Consider the following 27,309-nt stretch of genomic DNA (forward strand, 5'->3'; position numbering starts at 1 on the left):
ACACATATAGAAATAAAAATACAGAATAAGCAAACAATGTGGATGGAGAGACTGGACAAATCTATCGGCGGGACTCCGAGTTCAGCAATGTGATTGTGTTGTTGTAGAAGCTGTTCCTCATCCTACTAGTATGAGACCTGAGGCTCCTGTACCACCTCCCTGATGGGAGGAGGGCAAACAGTCCATGGTTAGGGTGGGAGGGGTCTTTGATGATCTTGCCGGCCCGTCTCAGACACCGAATGAGTTATTGTTAGCATTGAATACCCCATTTTTAATGTGTTAATAGCTCTTTATTGAAACATAAATTTTATAGGCGTAAGCGCTTGCATCGTGTATAATTGTAACTCTGGCACTTTATGTTCTTCCGTGTGGGACGTACTGCATCTTATTTCAGGGCGTTAATCAGCTGCTGCTTATACTTCTCCATGTCACATTCCAGGAAGACGGTGGCTTTGTGTGGGAGCTTCAGGATGTCGAGAGTGTCCACGACCATCATGCCCCTGGTCAGTGATCCGTGCAACTCCACACTCACCCCATACTGGGCGCGCTCCTTCACCACCGAGTCATCAATGGCAGCAGATATTGCGAATGAATCACAGCACACAAAGCCGCTTCCAAACAGCAAGGCCTTGCCACCTTCGCCTTCGTGGCTGTAGTCCGCAGTATGTGCAGATATCTTCTTCATGAACCGAGCCTTTGCACTGTCTTGATTCACCCACTTTTTGTAAAAGTCCTGTGAATGAATGGTACATTATTATCAGTTACTGGATTGCCACCTTGTTGTGGTGGAGAAACTTGTGTGGACCTGAGATCCTAAGAGCGATGCCGTCTGGAGCTACGCTCCTGGTTGGGCCACCCATGGCGGTAAGGTCGAGGGGGAGGTCTCTGACAAAGAGCAATCCAACCAAGACCTCAATGGTGGAACAGGCGGAGGACGATGGCTGACCTTAGTGGAACGTCACAACGGCTGGGAAAGTGGATGAAAGCTGCAACAGAAAAGGGTCTCCGGACATCTTGGACTATGCCACTGGATCCTGACCCAGATCTGTCAAGGACCGTGTGGTGGCTGCCTGTGCACAAGTCTCCTCACATTAAAAAAAGTCATGCTCAGGCGTCCACCATATAGGAAATAGCACCATGGAGACACCCATGGGCAGAAATGACCGAAGGCGGCCTAAGAAGAATTTACTGGATGAATTCAAAAGAGAGTTAGATAGAGCTCTTAGGGCTAGCAGAATCAAGGGTTATGGAGAGAAGGCAGGTACTGAATGTGGATGATCATCCATGATCACATTGAATGGCAGTGCTGTCTCCAAGGGCCGAATGGCCTCCTCCTGCATCTATTGTCTATGTATCTTTATATCGCATGTGTGATTTGTCACAGTGAGATTCTTTGCTTTGCATACACAAGTATACAAAGAGTTGCCACATACAGTATAGGCGGCGACCAAGTTACAAAGTGTTCCATTCAGTCCACAATGGTCCCCCTTTGTTCTCGTTGATTTGGAAATATCATGACAGTTTCAGGCAGGAACCCTTCCTGTTCATCTCTCTACATAACATTCCCTGACTGTACTTCTCATCCTGAATCCCCATTATTAACAACATGCTGGGTGTAATTGTTATTCCTACTGATATATTGTGGATGGCTGTTTGTCAGGTTGGAGGCCAGTGACTAGTGGACTAGTGGGGTGCCACAGGGATCTGTGTTGGGTCCACTGTTGTTTGTCATGTACATCAATGATCTGGATGATGGTGTGGTAAATTGGATTAGTAAGTATGCAGATGATACTAAGATAGGTGGTGTTGTGGATAATGAAGTAGATTTTCAAAGTCTACAGAGAGATTTATGCCAGTTGGAAGAGTGGGCTGAAAGATGGCAGATGGAGTTTAATGCTGATAAGTGTGAGGTGCTACATCTTGGCAGGACAAATCAAAATAGGATGTACATGGTAAATGGTAAGGAATTGAATAATGCAGTTGAACAGAGAGATCTGGGAATAACTGTGCACAGTTCCCTGAAGGTGGAATCTCATGTGGAAAGGGTGGTAAAGAAAGCTTTTGGTGTGCTGGCCTTTATAAATCAGAGCATTGAGTATAGAAGTTGGGATGTAATGTTAAAATTGTACAAGGCATTGGTGAGGTCAATTCTGGAGTATGGTGTACAATTTTAGTCGCCTAATTATAGGAAGGATGTCAACAAAATAGAGAGAGTACAAAGGAGATTTACTAGAATGTTGCCTGGGTTTCAGCAACTAAGTTACAGAGAAAGGTTGAACAAGTTAGGTCTTTATTCTTTGGAGCGCAGAAGGTTAAGGGGGAACTTGATAGAGGTCTTTAAAATGATGAGAGGGATAGACAGAGTTGACGTGGATAAGCTTTTCCCACTGAGAGTAGGGAAGATTCAAACAAGAGGACATGACTTGAGAATTAAGGGACATAAGTTTAGGGGTAACATGAGGGGGAACTTCTTTACTCAGAGAGTGGTAGCTGTGTGGAATGAGCTTCCAGTGAAGGTGGTGGAGGCAGGTTCGATTTTATAATTTAAAAATGAATTGGATAGTTATATGGACGGGAAAGGAATGGAGGGTTATGGTCTGAGCGCAGGTAGATGGGACGAGGGGAGAATACGTTTTTGGCACGGACTAGAAGGGCCGAGATGGCCTGTTTCCGTGCTGTAATTGTTATATGGTTATATGGTTATATTACCACGTTGGTAACCTGGTACAACGGCACTTTTTCAACAAAAATCATACCTTCTGCAAGTTGTCCCCATAATTGAATAACTGAGTCCAATCTTAAAATCTTTAATTCCCAAACCATGATTCACATCCTTCAGCCAAGAAAACGTTGGTCATTCTATCTGCTCTTTATGGTAACATCAATTGAATTGTTGCTAATTACTCTGCATTTTTCTGTCAGACTAAACCATATTTTCTCATTCACGTTGAACCTAATTTAAGAATTAACAGAAGATAAACAGAAAAAGCTGGAGTAACTCAACGGGACAGGCAGCATCTCTGGAGTGGATGAATGGGTGACAGTTCAGGTCGAGAAGGTACAGGATACTGAGTTGGATGATCAGCCATGATCATATTGAATGGCGGTGCAGGCTCGAAGGGCCGAATGGCCTACTCCTGCACCTATTTTCTATATTTCTATGAGAACCATCTTCAGCCAATTAACAGCTTTGATTATCAGAATGAAGAAGGATCCTAACCCACAACATCATCTGTCCATTTTCCTCCACACATGCTGCCTGACCCGCTGAGTTCCTCCCTCAGCCTATGCTCATTATCAGCTTATTGCTCAAGATTGCAGCATGTGCAGTCTCTTGTGCCTCAAATTAACATTGCCATTTCGCACAATAATCCGCTTTGTGCAATGTTATTGTTTGTACTGCAGTGCAGATTATCATTTAATAGTTAGATTAAACGAGTACTTACCAGTATGAAGTTTGATCTGTATTTTATGAGGAGTTACGGTGAGGGATTAAGTGAAGAACCCAGCTCTACTGCGCATGCGGCATACTTCGAAGCAGCGGTGTGAAATCACAGGATAGACACAATATTTGAAGTAAGATAGTAAAGATCACGAGACATCAGTTTATTAGTTTGATCTATATAATGAGGGTGGGAGCGGCGGGCACTTAATCCCTCACCGTAACTCCTCATAAAATACAGATCAAACTTCATACTGGTAAGTACTCGTTTAATCTAACTATTTTACTTCGGAGTCACGTGAGTGATTCCGTGAAGACTTCAAAGGTCTGTGATTTCAAACCGTGTAACAGTTTTTATTTCACTCACTGCCGAAGTTTATGAGGGAGGAAGTGTTATCGTAATCAACCAGTGGATCTGCTTTCAAAAGAAACAGAAAGGTATTTGTTAACAATAACAACATAAAAGAGCTCCTCTGAGCTTAAATTAATATTGCAGTTTGTAATATTCTCCTGCAATTAAATCAGGTTTATCAACGGTTTATAATAAAAAATGTTCAGAACGCCGTTCCCTTGACCATTCTGCTGTATTGAAAATGTGGTCAACCGGGATGTCCATTCGTTCAGCCGCTGATACCAATGCTGCCCTAGTGGAATGGGATTAAATGTATTATTATCTATTCCGGCAGCTTTCAGTACCTGTTTGAGCCACTTTGGAGTGGTTTGGCTCGTACCCCGTCTTGGGTTACTGTGGTTGACCCATAGGCTTTCCTCTCCCTCTAAGATTGTGGGTTGTGTCTATATATAGTAGTAGATGGGTCACCACACTCAACCTGGACTCTGGTGGGTAGGCCCGGAATCCCACCAGTAAATTGGGCGTTCCTGGTCCATATAGCCATATAACGACTACAGCACGGAAAACACAGGCGATCTCGACCCTACTAGTTCGTGCCGAACTCATAATCTCGCCTAGTCCCATATACCTGCGAGTTAGATTTTACCAGACCTAAATATGAACGTGATGCGTCTGGGGTAATCACCATGTTATCCAGTCTGGTTTATGGAGTGACCGGACTCTGTGAGCGTGTACGAGAGCCATAAGCATGAGCGTTTTTTAAAACATAGATTAAGCAAGCTGAGGGATCTGGCTGGTGCCATTCTCTGAGACATGTCAATATCACACCAATATCCCATACATGGGTATATACCTGGGTGTTTGGGGCTTATATTATAGTTGCCCTTCATAAGTTTACCTTCAGTGGATGGGATCCCATGCTCTGCTGACATGCTGTTTTAGATAAGCAGATAAGGCGCTCCATGCTGTATTTACGGCACTGTAACTCACCTTTTAGTCATGGTGTAGATGTTCCAGGAACTCCAATACGTCAGTGGTTGAATAGTTCGTTGTCCCTGCGTCGTGGCAGTATTTTACCCATGTTAGCTTTTAGTGACTGTTCGCAGGGATGCCGACATGGTGGTAATGGTTCCTTTGGATAATCCCAGTCCCTGGTAAGGTCTATTCAAAACCTGCACCCATGAGTTTGATGTTTCCCTGGCATGGGTGGCTTGTGCCTGATACTGGGTTGAGTCAGCAACCATGGTCCACTAGGGAAATCCATAGGTGACTCGCCCACCGTGTCGTGATGAACTGGGAACCATGGCTGTGTAGGCCGGTCGGGCACGTTCAATATCTCGGAGACAGATCCCATCTGTATTGCGAAGTGCCCGTCTGATGAGGCAGAAGGGAGGAAGGCAAAGCAGAAATTCCCCCTTCCAGCGTATAGGCATCTATCGCTGCTGCCTCTAATCTGGTTCCTAAGTCACATACATGGGTTACTGGTGATTCCGTCTTGTGCAACCAAATTGATATCTGGCTTTCAAACTGCTTAATAACTTTAGCAGATATTTTGGGTTTGACATCTATTCAATGTAATCATAGATTTTACCCCGTGACATGGTGTCTCCCACTGTGTTCTAGCTTCCTAGGACATAGGCAGCTGATAGTTAAAATGTCTTTTGACACACCATTGCCAGATTTGTTTGACCAATTTGTTGCACAATAATGATTATTATGCTCCCCATATGGTTGATATAAGCCACCACCATAGTATTATCAATCCGTAACCACATATGTACGTGCTGCATTTGAAATGCATATGCTTTTTAGCCCAATAGGCGATCACCAATCCCAAGTAGTTGATGCCCGGTATGTGTAGTAACGATGTTTGTGAATTGGTCCATCTGTTACCTGTGCTGGATATGGAGTTTAGTTGCTCCCCAGCCTAAAGTACTGGCATCGGTTTTTTAATAACCAAGTTGGGATTGGTGATGATAATAGGGCTGAAAACTATGCCAAATATATGTCTGCCCACCACCTTAATTGTGATATAGCTTCAGTGGGTACATTCATGATTTGATTATAGTGACCCAAGTACCTTGGCAAAGTAACAGTCATATGGACGGAATTATTATTGAAGCCCAGATAATCCTTGGTAGTTAACGCTTCAATTCTGGTTTATCTGGGCGTGGGATAAACTTCAGCTTTAGGGAGCTGTTTCGTAGCTAGAACTGCTGCCACAGCTAATTCCTTTGTTTCCCCTAATATGAGGATATCATCCAATATATGCCATGATTATGCTTGTTTTCTTAATATTTTCATGGCCATTTATAATAGTTTAGGGCTGAGGTTAGACCATAGGGAATGCTATATGCTCCCATGGTTGCCCTAACCGGGATATCCATTATCCAGGTAAAAATTTTTAGGTATCTATAATGATCCTAGTGTATGGGTATAAGATAGTTAGCATCTTCCATATCAATGCTCCCCATAGGTATCCTTGGGAGATCAGATGTCTGGCAGTGACAAAAACCCGTCTCCATCTTAAAGTGTATATACTCAACAGATTTATTTAGTGATATTAGATCAATGATGATGCTACATTCACCATCTTTTGTAGTTTTGGTGAATATATTCGATACAAATTCCAATGGTTCATGTTTACTCCCATGATCCGTTTAGTAATGAGCCTTTCTAGTTCAGCTTGACCTTCTCACTTCTCTTTTCTTAGAGGGAGAAAATGCCCTTTGGGCGCATTGCTGAACTGGCGGTAATATGCCCAATTTGAATTCGTTTTTATCCTCTAATACTGTTGAGTATATTTTAGTTATTTGTGACAGCATCCCATGCTTTATCCACAAGTGTAAATGCCCCCCCACGCAGTTAGTAGAACACCCTTGTTTAGTGTAAACTGGGAGGAACCAGACTACCTACCTCCATGTTTGTTTTTTCATGAAGGCGTAGTTTGCTGGTATGCTGGTGCTGTCGGTGGGGCGGCGCATCTTCCCACGGCTCCGCTCTGGGCCCCGTCTAAAAAGAACTTTGGGGGTAATGTGAAGCGGTCGCCAGGCTTTCACCAGTCCTTGTTTGATATCGCTGGTGGATGCCGAGGGGTTCTGCCAGCTGGGTGTTGGATGCGATGTCCTGCTCGTTCCATGGCCTGCCTTCATGAGGCGCACAGGTTTAGCTGCCTCTCGTCCCGCAGCAGCGGTTTGCATAGCCCCATATATTTGGGGTTGCGGGCAGGTCTATATGCACCATTGTTCAGTCGAGTATCCCAAATTTGGGAACATCTTAGGCGTCAGCACCCTGGTAGTGCAATGGGATAGTCTCATCCTGGGAGAGTATAATCCGTGGAAAAGGCGAGCAAAGGCGGTAACATCTTGCCCTTCTGTAGAATCTGCGAGTCTGCTGACCCAGCTGCCTGCGGATTTGCCTCTGGAAAGGCCTGCTCCTGCAGGGCTTTTGTTGGGAAGATGGTCGCGTGGAGGAGCCATGTAGTGGCCCACGACACCCAGTAGCTCTTCCTGATCCTGCTCCCCTGGCATACTGCTGTTCTCGTCCGCCTGCCCAGCGTTTAAGCCAGCCCAGCCCTGGCCTCCTTAGCTAGCCTCAAAAGAGGGAGCAAAAGGGTGTGCTATAAATTGGAGGAGGCATAGCTCAAACTCCGCTGTTGCATCAATCCCTCGACAAGGGAGATGGCTAGTGCAATAGCACTGGGGTAGGAGTCAGCTCCCTTGGCATTCAGCCAGTGCCCCTTTATTCCTGGAGGTGAACTCCATGACCTCCTCTGGCTTGGGGAGACAGACATACTTATTTTCGCTGTCTCCAACCTGTTCCAGTTTTGGAGGAAGTTGGCTCCTGTAGAACCTGTTGAATTGGGAAGATTTTTCTCTTACCTGTATGTAGAGGCTGCCTGCCGTTTTCCAGGCGGCATTGTGGCGGTTCCCGGGCGGCGATTCTCTTTGTCAGGAGTCTGCAGGGCTGCCGGTCGAGTTTTTTAAACCTTCCCGCCGGGCCGCTGCTGTTACCAAACAGCTGTTCAGCGGACCGGCATTAGCGCAGCTCCTTGCAGCGGTCTGCAGCGTTTGCGGTCCGGGTAGCGCCTTTTCCCCGTCCACTGTCGGCTCCACGCTGGAGTCGAAACGGGGCCGCTCACCATGCCTCTCTACTTTGCTCCCCCTGGAGCAAAAAACCACAAGGCCCGATTAAGGTAAGTACTTACCTCTCGTCCTTGGATGCGGGAGCTAGCCCGACTCCCGCTGGCCGCGTTCTGCACAGCTGTGCGTAATGCCGCATGCGCAGTAGAGCTGGGTTCTTCACGGAATCACTCACGTGACTCCGAAGTAAAATTACACGTAGGAAGGAACTGCAGATGCTGGTTTAAATCGAAGATAGACACAAAATGCTGGAGTAACTCAGGGGGACAGGCAGCATCTCTGATGGGAGAAGGGATGTGTGACGTTTCGGTTTGAGACCCTTCTTTAGACTGATGTCAGGGGTGTGGGAGGTGCATAGATAAGGAAGAATAAGGTGTGAAAACAGGACAAAGGGAATGGAGATCAAGAAAAATGTAGAATAGATCATTGTTAGTTGGGAGAAGGTAACAACAAAGCAAACAGAGATAAAATGTAGTCGGAGACAGTAAGACTGGTCGGAGAACTGGGAAGGGGAGGGGATGGAGAGAGAGGAAAAGCAAGGGTTATGAAGTTAAAGAAGTCAATATTCATACCACTGGGGTGTAAGCTGCCCAAATATGAGGCGCTGTTCCTCCAATTTGCGCTGGACCTCACTCTGACAATGGAGGAGGCCCAGGACAAAAATGTCAATGTGGGAATGGGAGGGGGAGATAAAGTGTTGAGGACCCGGGAGAACAGGTAGGTTTAGGCAGACTGAGTGGAGGTGTTCAGCGAAACAATTGCCGAGCCTGCGTTTGGTCTCACCGATATACGATATACCTGGGACAGTGGATACAGTAGATGAGGTTGGAGAAGGTGTAAGTGATCCTCTGCCTCACCTGAAAAGGCTGTCGGGGTCCGTGGATGGAGTCTCACCCCTAAATGTCACCCATTCACTGACTATCCCATTGACTTACTCCAGCATTTTGTGTCTACCATTTAATTATAGTCGGCTGTGCCACACCTAGTCATGTTCGACTGACTGACTGACTAGAGAAATTGCAGGCAGTGTTAAATGCAGGAGAGATGCAGCATAAAGTTGTCTTGACCAGCAATGTGCCTGAGGACAGGTAGTATTTTAGAATTCAGCAACATGGGAGCAAGAAAAGCAATGTAGACTTTGAAAGTAAGATGTCAAGAAAGATAAAAAATGGAATGTAAGAATTTCCATGGTAGTGTAAAAAATGAAAGATAAAGTCAGGGCAAATCTGGGTCGCTTGCAGAGAGGGGAGGTTTTATAAAAGGAAATAAGGAAATAGCAATGGAGAAACAACAGACGATGCAAATACAAAACCAGAGAAACCAAGGCTCTTGTGAGTGTGAGGAACTGAAGGAAATTAGTTTACATCGACCTCATTCGAGACACTCGGACTATCTTTAATCGGACATTACTGGACTTAATCTTGCACTAAACATTATTCCCTTTATCCAGTATCTGTACACTGTGAACGGCTTGATGTAATCATGTACAGTTTGTCCGCTGATTGCACAGCACACAACAAAAACAAGTTTTTCACTGTACCTCGGTACACAATAAAATAAAATAAACTAAAACTAAAGAAAAGTTACTAGTTGGTGAAACAATAAGATGATAAATCCCAAAGACCCCATGGTCCACATTCCAGAGTTTTGAAAGACATGGCTAAAGAGATAATGGACACAGTATTTTATAAACTTACAACATTGTACTGATCTGGAATTGTTCTTGTGGATTGAAGGGGAGCAAATTCTGAGCCCCCTTCTTAAGAAAGGAGTGGGGGAGAGAAAATAGGAAACAGCCAACCTCATAGACAAACTACAGTAATTGGACCATTTGGATATCGACAACAATCCAGTCCTGACCATGGTCACCATACTAGCTAATAATCTATATTACTAAATCTCTGATCTTGACCGCTTTTGGCCCACTGTGCTGCGATTTCCGACAGAACGCCGCCACCTACCGCCGTCATTTTTGGCCACCTCGCTCAGAGCCCCCCTCCGCCTTACGGGTGCGGAGGATTTTTCCCATCGATGACAAATCAGAGAGTTATTAATGTTTAAAAAAAATTCACCATTCTCTCTGCTGCCCCTGCTGGAGGGAGGGGGAGGGACTATAAAACCAGGAAGTGGTGTGGCTCACTCAGTCTCTGCAATATTGATGAAGCCAAGGGTCATGTCTCTCTGAGCTCTGAATAACAATGAACAAATGTTTACACAACTGTGAGTACCCTTAATGTGATTTGAAAATGAAAATATGGTTTGTTTGAAGTAAATAGGCACTGCCTGCAAATGGTTGTTTGGGTGCTTTGGCTTCAAGTTGAAAGGCACTACATACTGCAAATGGTGGCGTGGGTGTTTTGCTTGAAGTTGAAAGGCACTACTTACTGCACATGGTGGCTTGGGTGCTTTGGCTTAGTTGAAAGGCTCTACTTACTGCAAATGATGGCTTGGGTGCTTTGGCTTGAAGTTGAATGGCACTACACTGAAAATTTACCATATACATGGTAAATGGTAGGGAATTGAAGAATGTAGGTGAACAGAGGGATCTGGGAATAACTGTGCACAGTTCCCTGAAAGTGGAATATCATGTAGATAGGGTGGTAAAGAAAGCTTTTGGTGTGCTGGCCTTTATAAATCAGAGCATTGAGTATAGAAGTTGGGATGTAATGTTAAAATTGTACAAGGCATTGGTGAGGCCAATTCTGGAGTATGGTGTACAATTTTGGTTGCCTAATTATTGGAAGGATGTCAACAAAATAGAGAGCGTACAGAGGAGATTTACTAGAATGTTGCCTGGGTTTCAGCAACTAAGTTACAGAGAACGGTTGAACAAGTTAGGGCTTTATTCTTTGGAGCGCAGAAGGTTAAGGGGGGACTTGATAGAGGGTTTTAAAATGATGAGAGGGATAGACAGAGTTGACGTGGAAAAGCTTTTCCCACTGAGAGTAGGGAAGATTCAAACAAGGGGACATGACTTGAGAATTAAGGGATGAAGTTTAGGGGTAACATGAGGGGGAACTTCTTTACTCAGAGAGTGGGAGCTGTGTGGAATGAGCTTCCAGTGAAGGTGGTGGAGGCAGGTTCGTTTTTATCATTTAAAAATAAATTGGATAGTTATATGGATGGGAAGGGAATGGAGGGTTATGGTCTGAGCGCAGGTATATGGGACTAGGGGAGATTATGTGTTCGGCACGGACTAGAAGGGTCGAGATGGCCTGTTTCCGTGCTGTAATTGTTATATGGTTATATGGTTATAAATGATGGCGTGGGTATATTGGCTTGAAGTTGAAAGGCACTACTTACCGCAAATTATGGCTTGGGTGCTTTGGCTTGAAGTTGAAAGGCACTACTTACTGCAAATTGTGACGGGTGCTTTGGCTTGAAGTTGAAAGGCACTACCTACTGCAAATGGTGGCTTGGGTGGTTTGGCTTGAAGTTGAAAGGCACTACTTACTGCAAATGGTGGCTTGGGTGCTTTGCCTTGAAGTTGAAAGGCACTAAGTGCAAATGGTGGCTTGGGTGCTTTGGTTTGAAGTTGAAAGGCACTACTTACTGCAAAAGGTGGCGTGGGTGAATTGGCTTGAAGTTGAAAGTACAAGTCACCATTCTCTCTGCTGCCCCTGCTGGAGGGGGAGGGACTATAAAACCAGGAAGTGGTGTGACTCATACAGTCTCTGCAATATGGATGAAGCCAAGCGTCACGTCTCACTGAGCTCTGAATAACACTGAACAAATGTTTACACAACTGTGAGTACCCTTAATGTGGTTTGAAAATGAAAATATGGTTTGTTCGAGGTAAAAAGGCACTGCCTGCAAATGGTTGTTTGGGTGCTTTGGCTTGAAGCTGAAAGGCACTACTTACTGCACATGGTGGCTTGGGTGATTTGGCTTGAAGTTGAATGGCACTACACTGCAAATGATGGCGTGGGTATATTGGCTTGAAGTTGAAAGGCACTACTTACTGCAAATGGTGGCATGAAGTTAAAAGGCACTACTTACTGCAAATGGTGGCTTGAAGTTGAAAGGCACTACTTACTGCAAATGGTGGCCTGGGTGCTTTGGCTTGAACTTAAAAGGCATTATATACTGCAAATGGTGGCTTGGATGCTTTGGCTTGAAGTTAAAAGGCACTGCTGCAAATACACTTACTTCCTGTTTGCACTGTATATTGATTTTAGATAAAATGCTACCACTTACGGCTGTGATTTTTGGCCATCTTACTTAGTCCCCCCTCTGCTGAGCAGGTGCAGATAATTCTTCCCATCAATGAAAACTAAAAGTGTTATTAGCATTTAAAAAATATCTCCTGTCAATCACGCTATGAAAGTCACACCTTTTCCGGTGGGAGGGGGAGGGGTTATAAAAACCGGAAGTATGGGTGTGGCTCAATCTCTGCATGATGGGGGAGGGAGACGTCACAACTCTGTCTGAGCTGTGAATCAACTGACACACTGAATGTCTACTGAAACGTGAGTTTGGTGTTTTCAGTGGTTTTATGGTGGTTTCACCCTGCATGAAATGATATGAAGCTGCATTTGAATTTGGTAGCCTTGCAGGTTGCTTGAAGTGGAATGAAACTGCACTTGAATTTGGTGGCCTTGCACCCTGCTGAAAGTGGTATGAAACTGCACTTGAATTTGGTGGCCTTGCATCCTGCTTGAAATGGTAGGAACATTGATTTGAATTTGGTGAATATTGCGTCGGAGGACCAGCCCTCCCGTGTGAACATGGGACCTAACTGGTCCCACTTAGTCTAGTTTCATATTATTTTTTCATTACCTGAATCCAAATTTGTCAATTATCATGGTGGGATTCAAACTCCCATGTCCTGGACCAGTAACCTTGCCTCTGGAGCTTATCTGAATAACATAGCACTAGGCTACCATTCCCCAAGTGCCATGACTGCTCTGAAGCTGCTCCTACACAACATACCCAGGACAGATGATGGCGGAGGCAGTACTCCAAGGTGGCGATGTACACGGGACAAGTGAAGTGGCTCAGCACCATGGAAGCCGCTTCTGGGTCTGTGACAAAGTTGAACTCGCCGCAGACTCTCACATTCCCTCTGGCTGGAAATAAAAGCAGGGGAGTTAATGCTTGAGTGTAAAATATTGACATAACACACAACCTAATAGCTGCATCATCTGTGAATCATTTGGCAAGACCTTAATGACAACTTGATGGGCCGAATGGATTTTAATGACTGTAGACTTGATGGGCTGTATGGTCTAATTCTGCTCCTATCACATGATATTTTTGAGCTTATGATAACAGGTTGCTCCAGATGTGGATTTAACTCCTTGGTACCTCACCTGGTCTTATGTTCCAATAGGGACTTTTGGTTATGGGTTGGAGTTGAACTGGGTACAGTCCTTTCACACCACAGACATTCACTCCTAAGATTCCCTGCACTGTTACGGAATATAATTACAAGGACGGATAATAATTCCATGTATTTTTCCAAATCAACTAAACAAGGCAAACTCTGGCCCTGTCTTCCTGCCTTACTGCCAGACAAGTACTATGGGCTGTCCATGCAGTACATGTATCAGAGTACCGACAAAAACAAAATATAGCAGATACTGGAATCAGGCGACAATATGCGTGCCCACTCAGTAGGTCAGGCAGCATCTGTGGGGAGAGAAACAGAGTTAATGTTTCATTGGAAAGGAGAATCTATCTGTCAATTTAGATTTGTGCACCAGAGAAGGACAGAACTAGACACAAAAAATTGGATAAATTGGAAAACAGGAGAGGTTAAATGACAAAGGTTTGGTTCGTGCGAGATCACTAAGTTCCAGAGTGGGTGAAATTACAAAGCAATTATCCAGACACTGTAAGGAATGTTGAAGGACTGAAATGGGAATGTAGGAAGTGCTCTTTATCTGAAGTTGTTGAACTTGTGTGGAGTGTGTAGTAAGGCAGTAATGTGCTATAGGGAAGGTGAGTAGTTGGTTTCATCAATAATGTCTCTTCGGACAGTGTGGTAAAGCAGGATCTGAGCATACCTTCCATGTTTCCACCCATGATGTACAAACCCTTCAGCTTTGAAGGAAAGGTGGGGTTTAACTTGGCAGCCAGGGCTACGTTGGTCAGGGGTCCAAGTGCAACAAGAGTGACCTACAAGAGGAAGAGAAAGGACTTAGTAATGTAACGGTGAAATATTAATTGCTTTGTTTATTTCAATTATAAAGATCTCATTTAGTTTAGGGAATTCAAAACTGCAATCGCATTTGTAGACATTCCAGTTTATTGCAGACATTTGCAAATTTCATTGATACTTTGGCACAATGTAATCTGTTCAACTTCAACTAATACAAACATCTGATGTTAGAGATGTTCGAGAGCTCAAATCCTTTCAAGAAAATCAATGACGGTAGTTTAAATTGAAATTGGGACATTCAAATATTCTTGTCTTAGTTTCGAGATACAGTGCGGAAACAGGCCTATCGGCCACTGAGTCTGCATCGGTCAACAATCTCCGCCCATTAACACTAACCTACACACACTAGGGAAAATTTTACATTTATACCAAGCCAATTAGCCTACAAACCAGCATGTCTATGGAGAGTGGGAGGAAGCCGAAGATGTCGATGAAAACCCACGCAGGGTCATGGGGAGAACGTACAAACTCCGTGCAGACAAACACCCATAGTCAGGATCGAACCCTGGTCATTGGTGGTGTAAGGCAGTAGCTCTACAACTGCGCCACCGTGCCACCGCAGTTGAGGAAAGATTTCCATGAAGTGGTTCGGATGCACTTGACTTAAAATGGTTTTCAACCAAAGCCTCCCCATTGCAAGTTTTCTGTCATTTGCTTCTCTCTTTCAATTGTCTATGAAAATCCTCCACTTTTCATTCAGAGGTGATAGTGTTAATATTGACCAAATTAAACACATCATAAAATAGAGGATCCCTGCATTTGTCAGAATTACTTAACTTTTGTCAGTGGAAATATACAGGCTGTGGATGGCTCCGGCCAGTCTGAGCTTAGATTGATATGCACAATGGTGAAAGATCCAGGTGTTCTCCTAATTTCCTCCTAATTGATAAAAATGTATAACAACTCTGCAAAGAAGCTTAAAATGCTTTGATTGGATAGTTGCAAAGGGATTGTAAATAATGTAAATAATGTTGCAAGACAGATACCCTGCTGTTTGTTGATTGGCCAGACTGTTAAGCCCTGGCAGAATTGTTTTGTGTTCCAGGGTAAATGTTGCATTATTCAGTTGACTAGCTTCCTTCCAGAAGCTTCTTTAAGAAACATTGTTTAAGACTGACTATAATTGGATTGGGGAACTGTCAATAATGTATTGATGTAATTGATATGTTTGATTGGATTGTAAAGGGAACCACCCCTATGTAGTTCGGCCCCTCAAGATTCGTGGACCTATAAAAGGTAGCCCCCATTTAGGTCGGTGTAGATCTTCAGGAAGGGCACTTGGGACTGCGTGACCTTTTGGGCAGTGACTGCTTGCACGAGGCTGAAGGGCTTAGCCAGGCAGAGACAAGGATCGAACCCGCAGTGGTTTAGGTATTGTATAGGGGAATTTGTGTTAGTTCTAAAAATAAAGATTAATTGGTCCAGTGCTTGAGTCAATGTTTTTAATGAACTAGACTAAGCTTTCGGAGCGTGTTTACAATAGTGTCATGCAACTTTGAAACAGGTTCTTCAGCCCACCAGCTTCATGCCAAACACCGAGCGATCATTTGCACTGAACTTACCCCAATCTTGTGCTACCCGCTCCCCATTCCTGTCAACCATTCCCTGATTGTGTACTCACCTATACAATAGTGGCCAATTAATCAATCAGGCCGTACTTCATTGGGATTGGGGAGAAAGTCGGAGCATTCAAAGGAAATGCATGTAATCCTAGGGAGAACGTGCAAACTCCATGCAGAGAGCACTGAGGTCGGATACATCTGGACTTACTGGATATATATGAGAAAGTAGCTCTATGAGCAGCGCCACTATGCTGCTCCAAATACCATCCCACCACAATGCTAAAACCACGAGTTACCCATATTCGTGTCAGAAGCAAGGGCTCAAACTCTATGCATGTTACCACTGACTACCAAGTCTTGTGTTCCCAAATGTCGGTACATAGAAACATAGATAGAAACATAGAAAATAGGTGTAGGAGTAAGCCATTCGGCCCTTCAAGCCTGCACCACCATTCAATATGATCATGGCTGATCATCCAACAGTATCCTGTACCTGCCTTCTCTCCATACCCCCTGATCCCTTTAGCCACAAGGGCCACATCTAACTCCCTCTTAAATATAGCCAATGAACTGGCCTCAACTACCTTCTGTGGCAGAGAATTCCACAGATTCACCACTCTCTGTGTGAAAAATGTTTTCATCATCTCTGTCCTAAAAGATTTCCCCCTTATCCTTAAACTGTGTCCCCTTGTTCTGGATTTCCCCAACATCGGGAACAATCTTCCTGCATCTAGCCTGTCCAACCCCTTAAGAATTTTGTAAATTTCTATAAGATCCCCCCTCAATCTTCTAAATTCTAGCGAGTACAAACCGAGTTTATCCATCCCAGGAATCAGTCTCATTAACCTTCTCTGTACTCCCTCTATGGCAAGAATGTCTTTCCTCAGATTAGGAGATCAAAACATCTCACCTGCTTGGGGTACTCATTAACTATCCGTGCCATGGCATTCACTGCGTGTTCGGACTTTAAATGCTCCACACCCGGAGCATCGGGATCGGGAACATCGCCCAGGCCGTCCTTCCCATGGTACTCTGAGGCGTGATGGACTACACCCAGGAGGGAGGTGCCTGCTCCACGGTAGACAGGGATCTGGAACATGGACAAATGGTCAGAAATATCACGTGCATCGGGTTCGTTGCTCACCAACAATCATGAAAGGCCAAGAAAGATGATATAATTTGGCATAAAGGACCCTCATAGGTTCACGAGTCATCGGAAGGTACACCATTTGGCTCATCGAGTCTACTTCGCCCTTCAATCGTGGCTGAGCTACCTTGCCCTCTCTATCCCATTACGCTGCCTTCTCCCTATAACCCTTGACGACCTTGCCAATCAAGAATCCCCATGAGGCTACTTCGCCAGTGAGCAGCCCAGAGAACAGGTGGGCAACAAAACTGAAGCACTTCCCTGATTCAGTATTATTGCCATGTGCTAATCTATAAGATGGTAAAATATGATCTGATTTATCAGGGTACTGAGGGAGACGTTAGCTGGATTCCAGTGTCCCGATTACCATTTAACCACACTCTACTCAGCCTCTAGTTGGGGGGAAAACCACCTTCTCGTGCTAACACCGTGACTTTAACACCCCACCACGTGGGTAAGGATTTATAAGACTGTCTCCATTGGTGTCACTGCTTCTCTCTATCAAAGAAAAATTCAGGAACAGCTTCTGAGCAGTCCTTCCATGTGCTTTAGAGATACAGCGTGGAAACAGGCCCTTCGGCCCACTGAGTCCATGCCGACCAACGATCACCCCATACACTAGTACTATCTTACACACTAGGGATGATTTACAGAAGCCAATTAACCTACAAACCTGCACGTCTTTGAAGTGTGGGAGGAAAGTGGAGCACCTGGAGGAAACCCACGCGATCACAGGGAGAACGTACAAACTCGTTACAGAGAGCTCCCATGGTCAGGATCGATCCTGAGTCTCTGGCGCTGTAAAGCAGCAACTCTACCACTGCTCCACCGTGCCACCCTTGGGTGGCGCTCTATATATTGATTAACCCATTTTAAGAGGATCTACATGTGTTTTATTTTCTCCTATGGGCAGAGTTGTTGCTGAACAGAGAGGCACAGTCCCCGGCCTGCTCCTCGTGACTACCTACCTCCATCCTGTTACACAGTTTCAGCACACGCAGCACGTTCTTGCACACGTTGTCGATGCCCGTGTTACCGTGAGTGCAGGTTATTGCCAGGATGTGCACGTTGGGAGCTGCCAGAGCCATCATCAGCGCCAGGGCATCATCCACGCCAACATCCACATCCAAGATAAATAGCTCCTTGCTCTGGTGGCAACCTAAAGACAGCGAGTTTGGAATAAATGTGGCAATGTTTAGCAACACAATGTGGAAACAAAAGAACTGCAGATGCTGGATCATGCACAAAAGCACACAAAGTGCTGGAGTAACTCAGGAGATCAGGCAGCATCAGCAACCGCAACAGATGCTACACTTGTCGCTTTACCTCCCCCCTCGACTCCATTCAAGGACCCAGGCAGCCGTTCCAGGTGCGACAGATGTTCACCTCCACCTCCTCCAACCTCATCTATTGCATCGGGACGACAGATGGCACAATGGGCTAAGTGTTCGGCTGGCGACCGGAAGGTAGCCGGTTCGAATCCCGCTTGGAGTGCATACTGTCGTTGTGTCCTTGGGGCAAGACACTTCAACCACCTTTGCCTGTGTGTAAATGTAATGTAATTATGTGAAGCACTTTGGGGTCAATGCAAGTTGACTAAAAATGCGCTATATAAATAAGATTATTATCCGCTGCTCTACATCGGTGATACCAAGCGTAGACTTGGCGATCGTTTCGCTGAACACCTCCGCTCGGTCCACATTAACCAACCTGATCTACTAGGTATGTTACAAAACCTACCTGAATCGTGTTTGAGAATCTGTCCCAGCCCCGTGTGTGTGATTTTGGCGCTGTTTAGAGGGGGCGGGTTTAAAACGCGATTTTTACTAGGCTGTTGCAATCGAAAATGTTCAGCCTAGTAAATCATTAACGGAAAATCGCTGAAAGACCCCGTCGCAAAAGGTATTATTAGTTTTTATGGCCTTGTATCATAGTTATAGTAGTTTAAAAATCACTCTCCAAACCCGCGACCTCTCGCAGCCCCAGGGTTTTATAAAGCAAACAATTAAAGGTATGTACCTTATTTTTACATTAAAAGGGGCTTCTTAAGAACCCTGTATATAAAGTTTTCTATAGCGAATAGTTCATTTTGGGCTCTTTATATCCCGCAGTATTTTTCTGGGCATTTGAGGGCACAAATCCACTGCAATGTGAACGTTCTAAACCAGCGCGTTCCACAGGAACCCACTAGAAAGCCGATTTTAATTGACTTTAATTTACAGCAATTGAACACTAAATTCCTTCCATTTGGCCTATAAATTAATGTAAATGAGATTTAAAAATCATGTTTTATTGTGAATTATTTGTGAATATTATTTGGACACTTAGGCTCTTTAAAAATGTTAATCATTTATTAAGAAATGGATAGATGTTTAGATCTAGTAATTGAAGTTTGAAATTAGCTACAATTGGGTAACTAACTAATTATATGCTTTAATTTCAGGTCTTCCAAGTAAGATTATTTTATATTTGTTTCAGAATGCTTCAATCTATGATTACTGAAAATTTCATTCAGTTCTCTTAATTTTTAAGAAGGTTATGGGCTTTTGACTGTCCTCGATCACAGCTTTTTTGTTATGTCCATAGAAAATCAATAGGGAACAAGATGCTAATTTCCGAGTATGAAAATGCCATAACTTTTTTATTACTTGTGATATGAAAGTGAATTAAGTGTCAAATTAAACTTATTGTTATGCTTTATCTGATGGGATAAATTGCAGACTTGATTTTTTAAATCTCAAAATTTTGTAACATTGCTAGATCTCCCGGTGGCCCAGCACTTCAACTCCCCCTTCCATTCCGAATCCGACCTTTCTGTCCTGGGCCTCCTCCATGGCCAGAGTGAGCACCACCGGAATGTGCAGGAGCAGCACCTCATATTCCGCTTGGGCATTCTGCACCCCAGCGGCTTGAACATTGACTTCTCCAATTTCCGGTAACCCTTGCTGTCTCCTCCCCTTCCCAGCTCTCCCTCAGCCCTCCGGCTCCTCCTCTTCCTTTCTTCTTCCCACCCCCCCACCCTGCATCAGTCTGAAGAAGGATTTTGGCCCGAAACGTTGCCTATTTCCTTCGCTCCATAGATGCTACCGCACCCATTGAGTTTCTCCAGCATTTTTGTCTGCCATGGATAGTGACATTGCATGTCAAGACCCCTATTCAAACCTCTCTGTAAAGTCACCTATTCTTGTTCTCCAGAGATGCTGCCTGACCCATTGAGTTACTCCACCACCTAAATAACTACGGCACGGTGGCACAGTGGTAGAGTTGGTGCCTTACAGCATCAGGGTGCTGACGAGGGGCGCTTGTCTGTACTGAGTTTGTACATTCTCCCCATGACCTGCTTGGGATTTCTCCATGATCTCATATTTCCTCCCACACTCCGAAGACGTACAGATTTGTAGGTTAATTGGCATTGTCTAATTGCGAATTGTCCCTAGTGTATATTGGATAGTGTTGCCGTGCAGGGATCTATTGCATCCGCTGCTCTAGATGTCAGCTGATCTACATCGGTGATACCAAGCGTAGGCTTGCCGATCGTTTCGCTGAACACCTCCGCTCGATCCGCATTAACCAACCTGATCTCCCTGGTACAGATCCAGTGGGCCAAAGGACCTGTTTCCGTGCTGTATCTCTAAACTAAACTAAACTAAACTAAACTAAACTAAACTAAACTAAACTAAACTAAACACAATGTTCAACTATAACTGCTTGTCTCAGGGTTAGAACTGTGTTCCTTTGATAAGTTAATATTTTAACCCAACCGGAAAACCCAACTGGAATTTTCAACTAGGAAATTATAGAGCTGGTTTCAGTGATCTGCCCTCTGCCCATGCCATCGAGAGTCCAAATCCCAGATCTCAGCAATACTAAATGGGAAAGTCCAAGTCCATGCCGAACACTTATTTTCCCCTAGTCCCATCTACCTGCACTCAGACCATAACCCTCTTCCACCCCTGCAACGGACTGTTCCAGCCGCTACGGTCAGGCAAACGCCTCCGTTGCCATGCAGTGAGAACGGAGAGGTTGAGAAGGAGTTTCTTCCCAGAGGCAATTCGGACTGTAAACGCCTTTCTCACCAGGGACTAACTCTATAGAACGTTTTTCCTTCTATTATTTATTATGTAAAAGAATATGTGTGTTATGATTGTGTTTATAATTTGTTTGGTTGTTTTGTTGTTTGTCTTTTGCACAAAAGTCCGCGAACATTGCCACTTTCATTTCACTGCACATCTCGTATGTGTATGTGACAAATAAACTTGACTTGACTTGACTTGAAAGGAAATTGGTGCAAGCTGTATGCTTCCGACAGAAAGTCCCTTGGATTTGGAGCCATATGGTGGCCAGCTGTATAACACCATGGTTTTCCAGTTTCCCTACTACTTCTCCTCCCACACACTCTGTAACCTCCACCGATCATCTGTTTCTCTGCCAATTTAAGACAAGCCCCACTGACTACTCTTCTTGGGACACCCATCCAGTTACAAGCCCAATAGGTTAGCAGGACAGACAGTGAGGCAGGGGACTGGGAGTGTTCACAATTATAACCATATAACAATTACAGCACGGAAACAGGACATCTCAGCCCTACAAGTCCGTGCCGAACACTTATTTTCCCCTAGTCCCATCTACCTGCACTCAGACCATAACCCTCTATTCCTTTCCCATCCATATACCTATCCAATTTATTTTAATTTTTTTTTTTTGCCTCACTAACATCTCATCAGTGAACCTTCGTCTTTTGAAATTCATTTCTGTACCCAATACCCCAACTCTGGTGAATGACCAACTTCTGGTGCAACATAATGTGTGGTGGACTCACAGAGCAACATATCTTTAGTACCTTTCTCTGTGCAGAAAATATGTGAATCCCATGGGCAAAGGTGAGGTGAGATTAGTTCCACCAGGATATCAGTAAACAAGGGACTCAACCTGAAATCACCCATTCCTTTCTCTCCAGAGATGCTGCTTGTCCCGCTGAATCACACCAGCGTTTTGTGTCTCTCTCCTTGTTTAGTTATTCACCTATTCAGACTAGCTTCTAATTGTATCTCTCCTGGGGAAATTATTGGAAAGTGAAACCCCAGTCAATGGAGAAATATCCAACATGACTGTGATCAAACCAATGGATGAAAGGTTTATCTTCTGAGGAAACCTTCACCAGCTTGGGCTTCAACCTGTAGGGCGGTAAGGTGGCGCAGTAGTAGAGTTAATGCCTTATAACGTCAGAGACCCAGGTTCGATCCTGACTACAGGTGCTGGTCTGTATGGAGATTGTATGTTCTCCCCATGACCTGTGTGGGTTTCTTCCTACACTCCAAAGATGTACAGTTTTGTCAGTTAATTGGCTTGGTATAATTGTAAATGATCCCTAGTGTATGTAGGATAATGTTAGTGTGTGGGGGTCGCAGGTCAGCACTGGGGCCTGTTTCCATGTTGTATCTCTAAATTAAACTAAACTAAACTAAACTTAAGATCTTAAGTGATAGGAGCAGAATTGGGCTCTTTGGCCCATCAAGTCTATTCCGCCATTCAATAATGGCTGATCCACCTCTCCCTCCTAACCCCATTCTCTTGCCTTCTCCCCATAACCTCTGACACCTTTCGTCCTTGCAAGGGAACCCTATCCCAGGATTCATGAAGCCTTTCTGGGCAAGCCCCAATACAAATAGACCCCTCCTTAAGTAAAACCAAAACTGTTGAAGTACTCCAGGTCTCCCTTTACCAACACCATGTATCATGGCATAAGAGATCAATCAATCAACCTTTATTGTCATCTTGCAAAGCAACAGTTGTACAGTGCAAAATGAGAAGACGTTTCCCAGGGAATACCGGAGCATCGCACATAAATCTTAAACATTTCACACATAATAAAACAATAAAAACAACCCAGTCCCTGATGAAACAGGATAAATAATTAAAAGCAGGTAAAACAGCAACATTAAAATACAGTAAAAACAGTCATTAAAATGTCCAGGGCAGCTGATTTGAGTGGCCAGTCCCAGTTATTAAATTATCAGTGCAAAGCCGCAGAATCAGGTGGAGTGACTGTTTAGCAGCCTCACAGCCTGTGGCAGGAAGCTGTTTAGCAGTCTGGTTGTCCGGGCTTTGATGCTACGGTATCTCTTGCCTGAGGGCAGGAGATCCAGGTGTGTGTGGAGGGGGTGCAGTTTGTCCTTAGCTATTCTCAGAGCTTTTTTCAGACAGCGCTCTGGAACAGTTCTTGTACCGAGGGTAGGGAGACACCAATGATCCTCTCTGCTCCCCTCACTACCCTCTGCAGAGCCTTCCTGTCTGAGCAGTTGCAGGTGGAGTACCAAGTGTTTATGCAGTACGCGAGTACAGACTCCACCGTGTCCCTGTGAAGAGTCCTGAGGATGTTGGTGGGAAGTGAGACCTGTTTTGAGTTTCTCCAGGTAGTGCAGTCGCTGATGGGCCCATTTGACAATCCCAGTGTTGTTCCAGGACCAGGCGAGACTGTCTGTAATTTGCACTCCGAGGAACTTTATGCTCTCCACTCTCTCCACCGTGGTGCCACTGATGTTGAGGGGTGTGTGTTTTGGCTGCGACCTCCTGAAGTCAACAATCATCTCCTTTGTTTTGTCGACGTTTAATGCTAAATTGTTGTTGCCGCACCTGTTCACTAGTTGTTTCAATTCCTCCCTGTACATTGATTCATCATCTCCGCTGATGAGATACTTTGGGGGCTGTCAGAGAGTTGAGTGATAGGAAACATACAGGAAGGTGGATATAATGCTAAGATCAGGCACCCATGATCTTATTAAAAACTGGACCCAAAGGCTTTCTGCTGTCCTATTTCAGTCTGAAAAAGGGTATCAACCCAAGACGTCACCTATTCCTTCGCTCCATATATGCTGCCTCACCCGCTGAGTTTCTCCAGCATTTTTGTCTACCTCCTATTTCCTATGGCTTGTAGTGGCTCTCGGTGTGATAATGAGTTCCATATTTGTTCAGCACAGTTTAACTTGGATATGCTTGGATATAACTTGGATCTTATAGATAGATATAAAATTCTTAAAGGTTTGGACAGGCTAGATGCAGGAAAAATGTTCCCGATGTTGGGGGAATCCCAGAACCAGGGGTCACTGTTTAAGAATAAGGGGTGGGCCATTTAGGACTGTGACGAGGAAAATAAATTTCTCCCAGAGAGTTGTGAATCTGTGGAATTCTCTGCCACAGAAGGCAGTGGAGGCCAATTCACTGGATGTTTTCAAGAAAGAGTTAGATTTAGCTTAGGGGTAAAGGAATCAAGGGATATGGGGAAAAGCCAGGAACGGGGTACTGATTTTACATGATCAGCCATGTTCATTGAATGGTGGTGCTGGCTCGAAGGGCCGAATGTCCTACTCCTGCATCCATGTTTCTATGTTTGCATTTTTCTATGTTTCTATGTTCCTATTTTTCTATGTTTCTATGTTTCTATGCTCCTCCTTCCTGGGGTGTTTTCCATCGCTACTAACTCGTGACTGGGAAATTTACCCACAGAATGTATTTATTTATTTTTTAAGCATTACTCACTAGTCGGAGGCACAGCTTGCTGCATTGTTGGGTGTTGCCAGTTGCCAGTTTCAGCTCCGGTGCAAGATGAAGGTCCACGTGATCTTGCTGTCTGCAAAGCTGATTGGAAATAAACAGAAGCGACCTGGGATTATTTTGCCGAACAAAGGTAGTGTCCAGGTTCGATGAAACACAAGTGGAGGCTGAAAAAGCGACGATACTTTTATACAAAAGGAAAGTAAATCCGCAGCAGTGCAATAAATACATTTTTATTTTACCAAATTTTCAAAGCATGCAAAGTTCTAATCATTACTTTCTGAACGTTGGTACTAATATCAGGTTCAATAATGAAGCAAAAATACATCTTGGGACCTACTTGGAAGAAAGCAAGAAAGACGGCTTATTAATCTGCAGGAGTGCAATAAATATATATTTTTCTGAACAATTTTTCAAGGCAGTCAAATATTTAATCATTATATTCTGAATCTTGGTAATAACCAGGATGAATAATGAAGCACAAATACATCTTGGAACCTGCTTGGAACAAAGCAAGAAAGGCAGCTCATTCAATTAATAGTGTTCGCCAGCACTTCAAGAACTTGAAAAGAAATGGGCTGATTTATTGATTACGTAGAGGGTTTATAACTGCAGAATTCAGGCATGTATTGCATTGACGATTCTTGCAAACAATTAACATTCGCATATATTTATTTGGTAGATGCTGTACATCTCGACTGGAATTAAAGAAATTAATCTCAAACAGTCAAGGGACCAGAATGTTTAATTGTCATTTGTACCGAAAATAGAACAATGAAATTCTTACTTGCAGCAGCATAACCAGTATTACACGCAAATATATTATATAATAAACAAATATTCAATAAAGTAATGACCACAATGCTGTACATTTTTGGTTTTGTTCTTGGGTAAGGCATGCATGCTAGTGTCTTAGGTCCAAAAGAGGATAGAAAGAAAATACTAAAAGGATCCATGTAAGAAGATTTTAATAAGCTCATCTACATTTAAGGTAAATCGACATATTAGAGGAGAAATGCATCCCAATATACAGGTCTCTCCCCGCCCCTGAAAACAATGGTGATATATAATCCATTCTGCAAGCATGTAGTTATAATCAAATTTGTTCTTATAAGTGAATCCAATATGATATTTTCTGTAATTTCAGATGTCGACAGTGGGTCCAGAATACTCGTCGACAGGATCTCCTACACCGAACTCCAGTGTACTTGTCAAACGACTGCCGTCTTTGTTCTGAACACTTCGAACTTGACCAGTTTTCCAACAAGCAGACCAAGAACAGCCTAAATTGGAATGCAGTTCCAAGGCTCTTTGTCATCCCTAATCTGCCGAAACGTCTATCTATCCAACGCAGGTCATTCAAGAGGAAGAACAAGAACCTCCCATCTTCACCAAAGTCTTCAAAGCAGCAAAGGGGTAGGCCTATTTGCATGTATTCTTTTTCCTTTTTAATATAACATTTATTTATAAATAACACTTTGGCTAAATTACAAATTTACATCCTAACTAATATAATTTGTACTGGTACAATATGTAATAGCATGCATAGTACTTCTATTTTCATTTGTGAAATATTCACAAATTATAATTGCACATAAGGCTACACAGAGCAGGCTAAGAGAATGTGTACTTGTATTTAAATCAAGTAAGCACAGCCATTTAAAACTCCCTCATGCATAATTTAGACAACATTTAAATGATTTAATGGGACTTCAAAAATCAAAATTATGATTTTCTTTTGGTAGACTGAAATTGGTGCATCACATCTATTTTAAATTACAATTACAATTCAATTTAAAAACTTTATTGGCATGATAAAAAAAAACATTGTTATATTGCCAAAGTATAAAACATGACATACATGTTTAAAATGCATAAGTATAAATACGAGTATACAGTGCATGGGTAGATATGTCCCTGTACATAAACTCGCAATAGGCCTATAACCCTTTATTGATTGCTACACGTTCTTGCAGCTGTCGGAGGAGTTAGTTGAGGCAGGTACTATCGCAATGTTTAAGAAACATTTAGACAGGTACATGGATATGACTGGTTTAGAGAGATAAGGGCCATACGCAGGCAGGTGGGATATGTGGGCAAGTTGGGCTGGAGGGCCTATTTCCACACTGTAAGACTCAATGACTATGAAATATTTCAACAAACAATTTACTTTGAGAAAACACATGAATATAAACGGTACAAAAATTAGCAAAAAGAACAATCCTCATTGAACGGAAGGGGTCAATGAAAAGATAAGATTACTTTTAATGAGCATGACACATAACATTGAAAATAAAACATTCTGCCTCACAGTTTCAACAGTTTGCAAAAGCTGGAAAGTTCCTGGCTAAATTTAAAAAAATGTCTAACTCAGCAAACCTGAAAATAATTGAAAATGTAGAAAAGAAGAAGGCAATAAAATATCAGGGAGAGACTGACCAGTGCGCTAAGCAGTCAGCAGGAAGACAATACATAATTACAATCGCCATTTACAGTGTACAGATACATGATAAGGGTATAACATTTAGTGCAAGGTAAAGCCAGTAATGTCCAATCAAAGATAGTCCGATGGTCGCCAATGAGGTAGATGGTAGATCAGAACTGAAAGTGAGTGTCCATTAGCTTGAAGAATGTTATCAATTTCCATGCAAATAAATGTTCAACCTGTTAAAGTTACTGAAACAACATTGGAGCACATATACACAATCCAGCGGGAAATAATTTTGTACAACTGAATTAAATGCCTTAGGCGATTATTCCATTAGAAAAGTAACTCCTCTCACCAGGTTAAGTGTTTTGTCCAAATAGATCCTCTTTTAATTTAATGCAAGTGAAGTACACACTCGGGTCTTCAGTTCGTTTAATCTTCTCCGGAAAACTGCAGCCTCTAACTGAGGAACTTCATCTGTGTGCAACTTTCTACGTTTGATCATAGGACATTCTGTTCACG

General features: G+C 43.5%; 1 protein-coding gene across 2 annotated transcripts; it reads right to left on the minus strand.

Moving 5' to 3' along the window:
• Positions 1-73: 73 nt before the first annotated feature.
• LOC129697856 (nucleoside hydrolase-like) lies at positions 74-27,309 on the minus strand. Of its 2 annotated transcripts, XM_055636526.1 has the most exons (7): positions 27,143-27,309; positions 24,345-24,443; positions 17,777-17,967; positions 16,572-16,751; positions 13,945-14,056; positions 12,869-13,005; positions 74-733 (listed from the first exon to the last, which is right to left on the minus strand). In XM_055636526.1, the coding sequence occupies exons 2-7, from the start codon at positions 24,367-24,369 to the stop codon at positions 386-388; spliced, it is 993 nt and encodes a 330-aa protein (XP_055492501.1). In that variant the 5' UTR covers positions 24,370-24,443; positions 27,143-27,309; the 3' UTR covers positions 74-385. The 2 variants fall into 2 exon arrangements, with proteins under 2 accessions (XP_055492501.1, XP_055492500.1); XM_055636525.1 differs by lacking the exons at positions 24,345-24,443; positions 27,143-27,309 and having other exon boundaries at positions 17,777-18,391.

Source organism: Leucoraja erinacea, chromosome 6, assembly GCF_028641065.1.
Source record: "Leucoraja erinacea ecotype New England chromosome 6, Leri_hhj_1, whole genome shotgun sequence".
In the NCBI taxonomy this organism is placed as follows: domain Eukaryota; kingdom Metazoa; phylum Chordata; class Chondrichthyes; order Rajiformes; family Rajidae; genus Leucoraja; species Leucoraja erinaceus.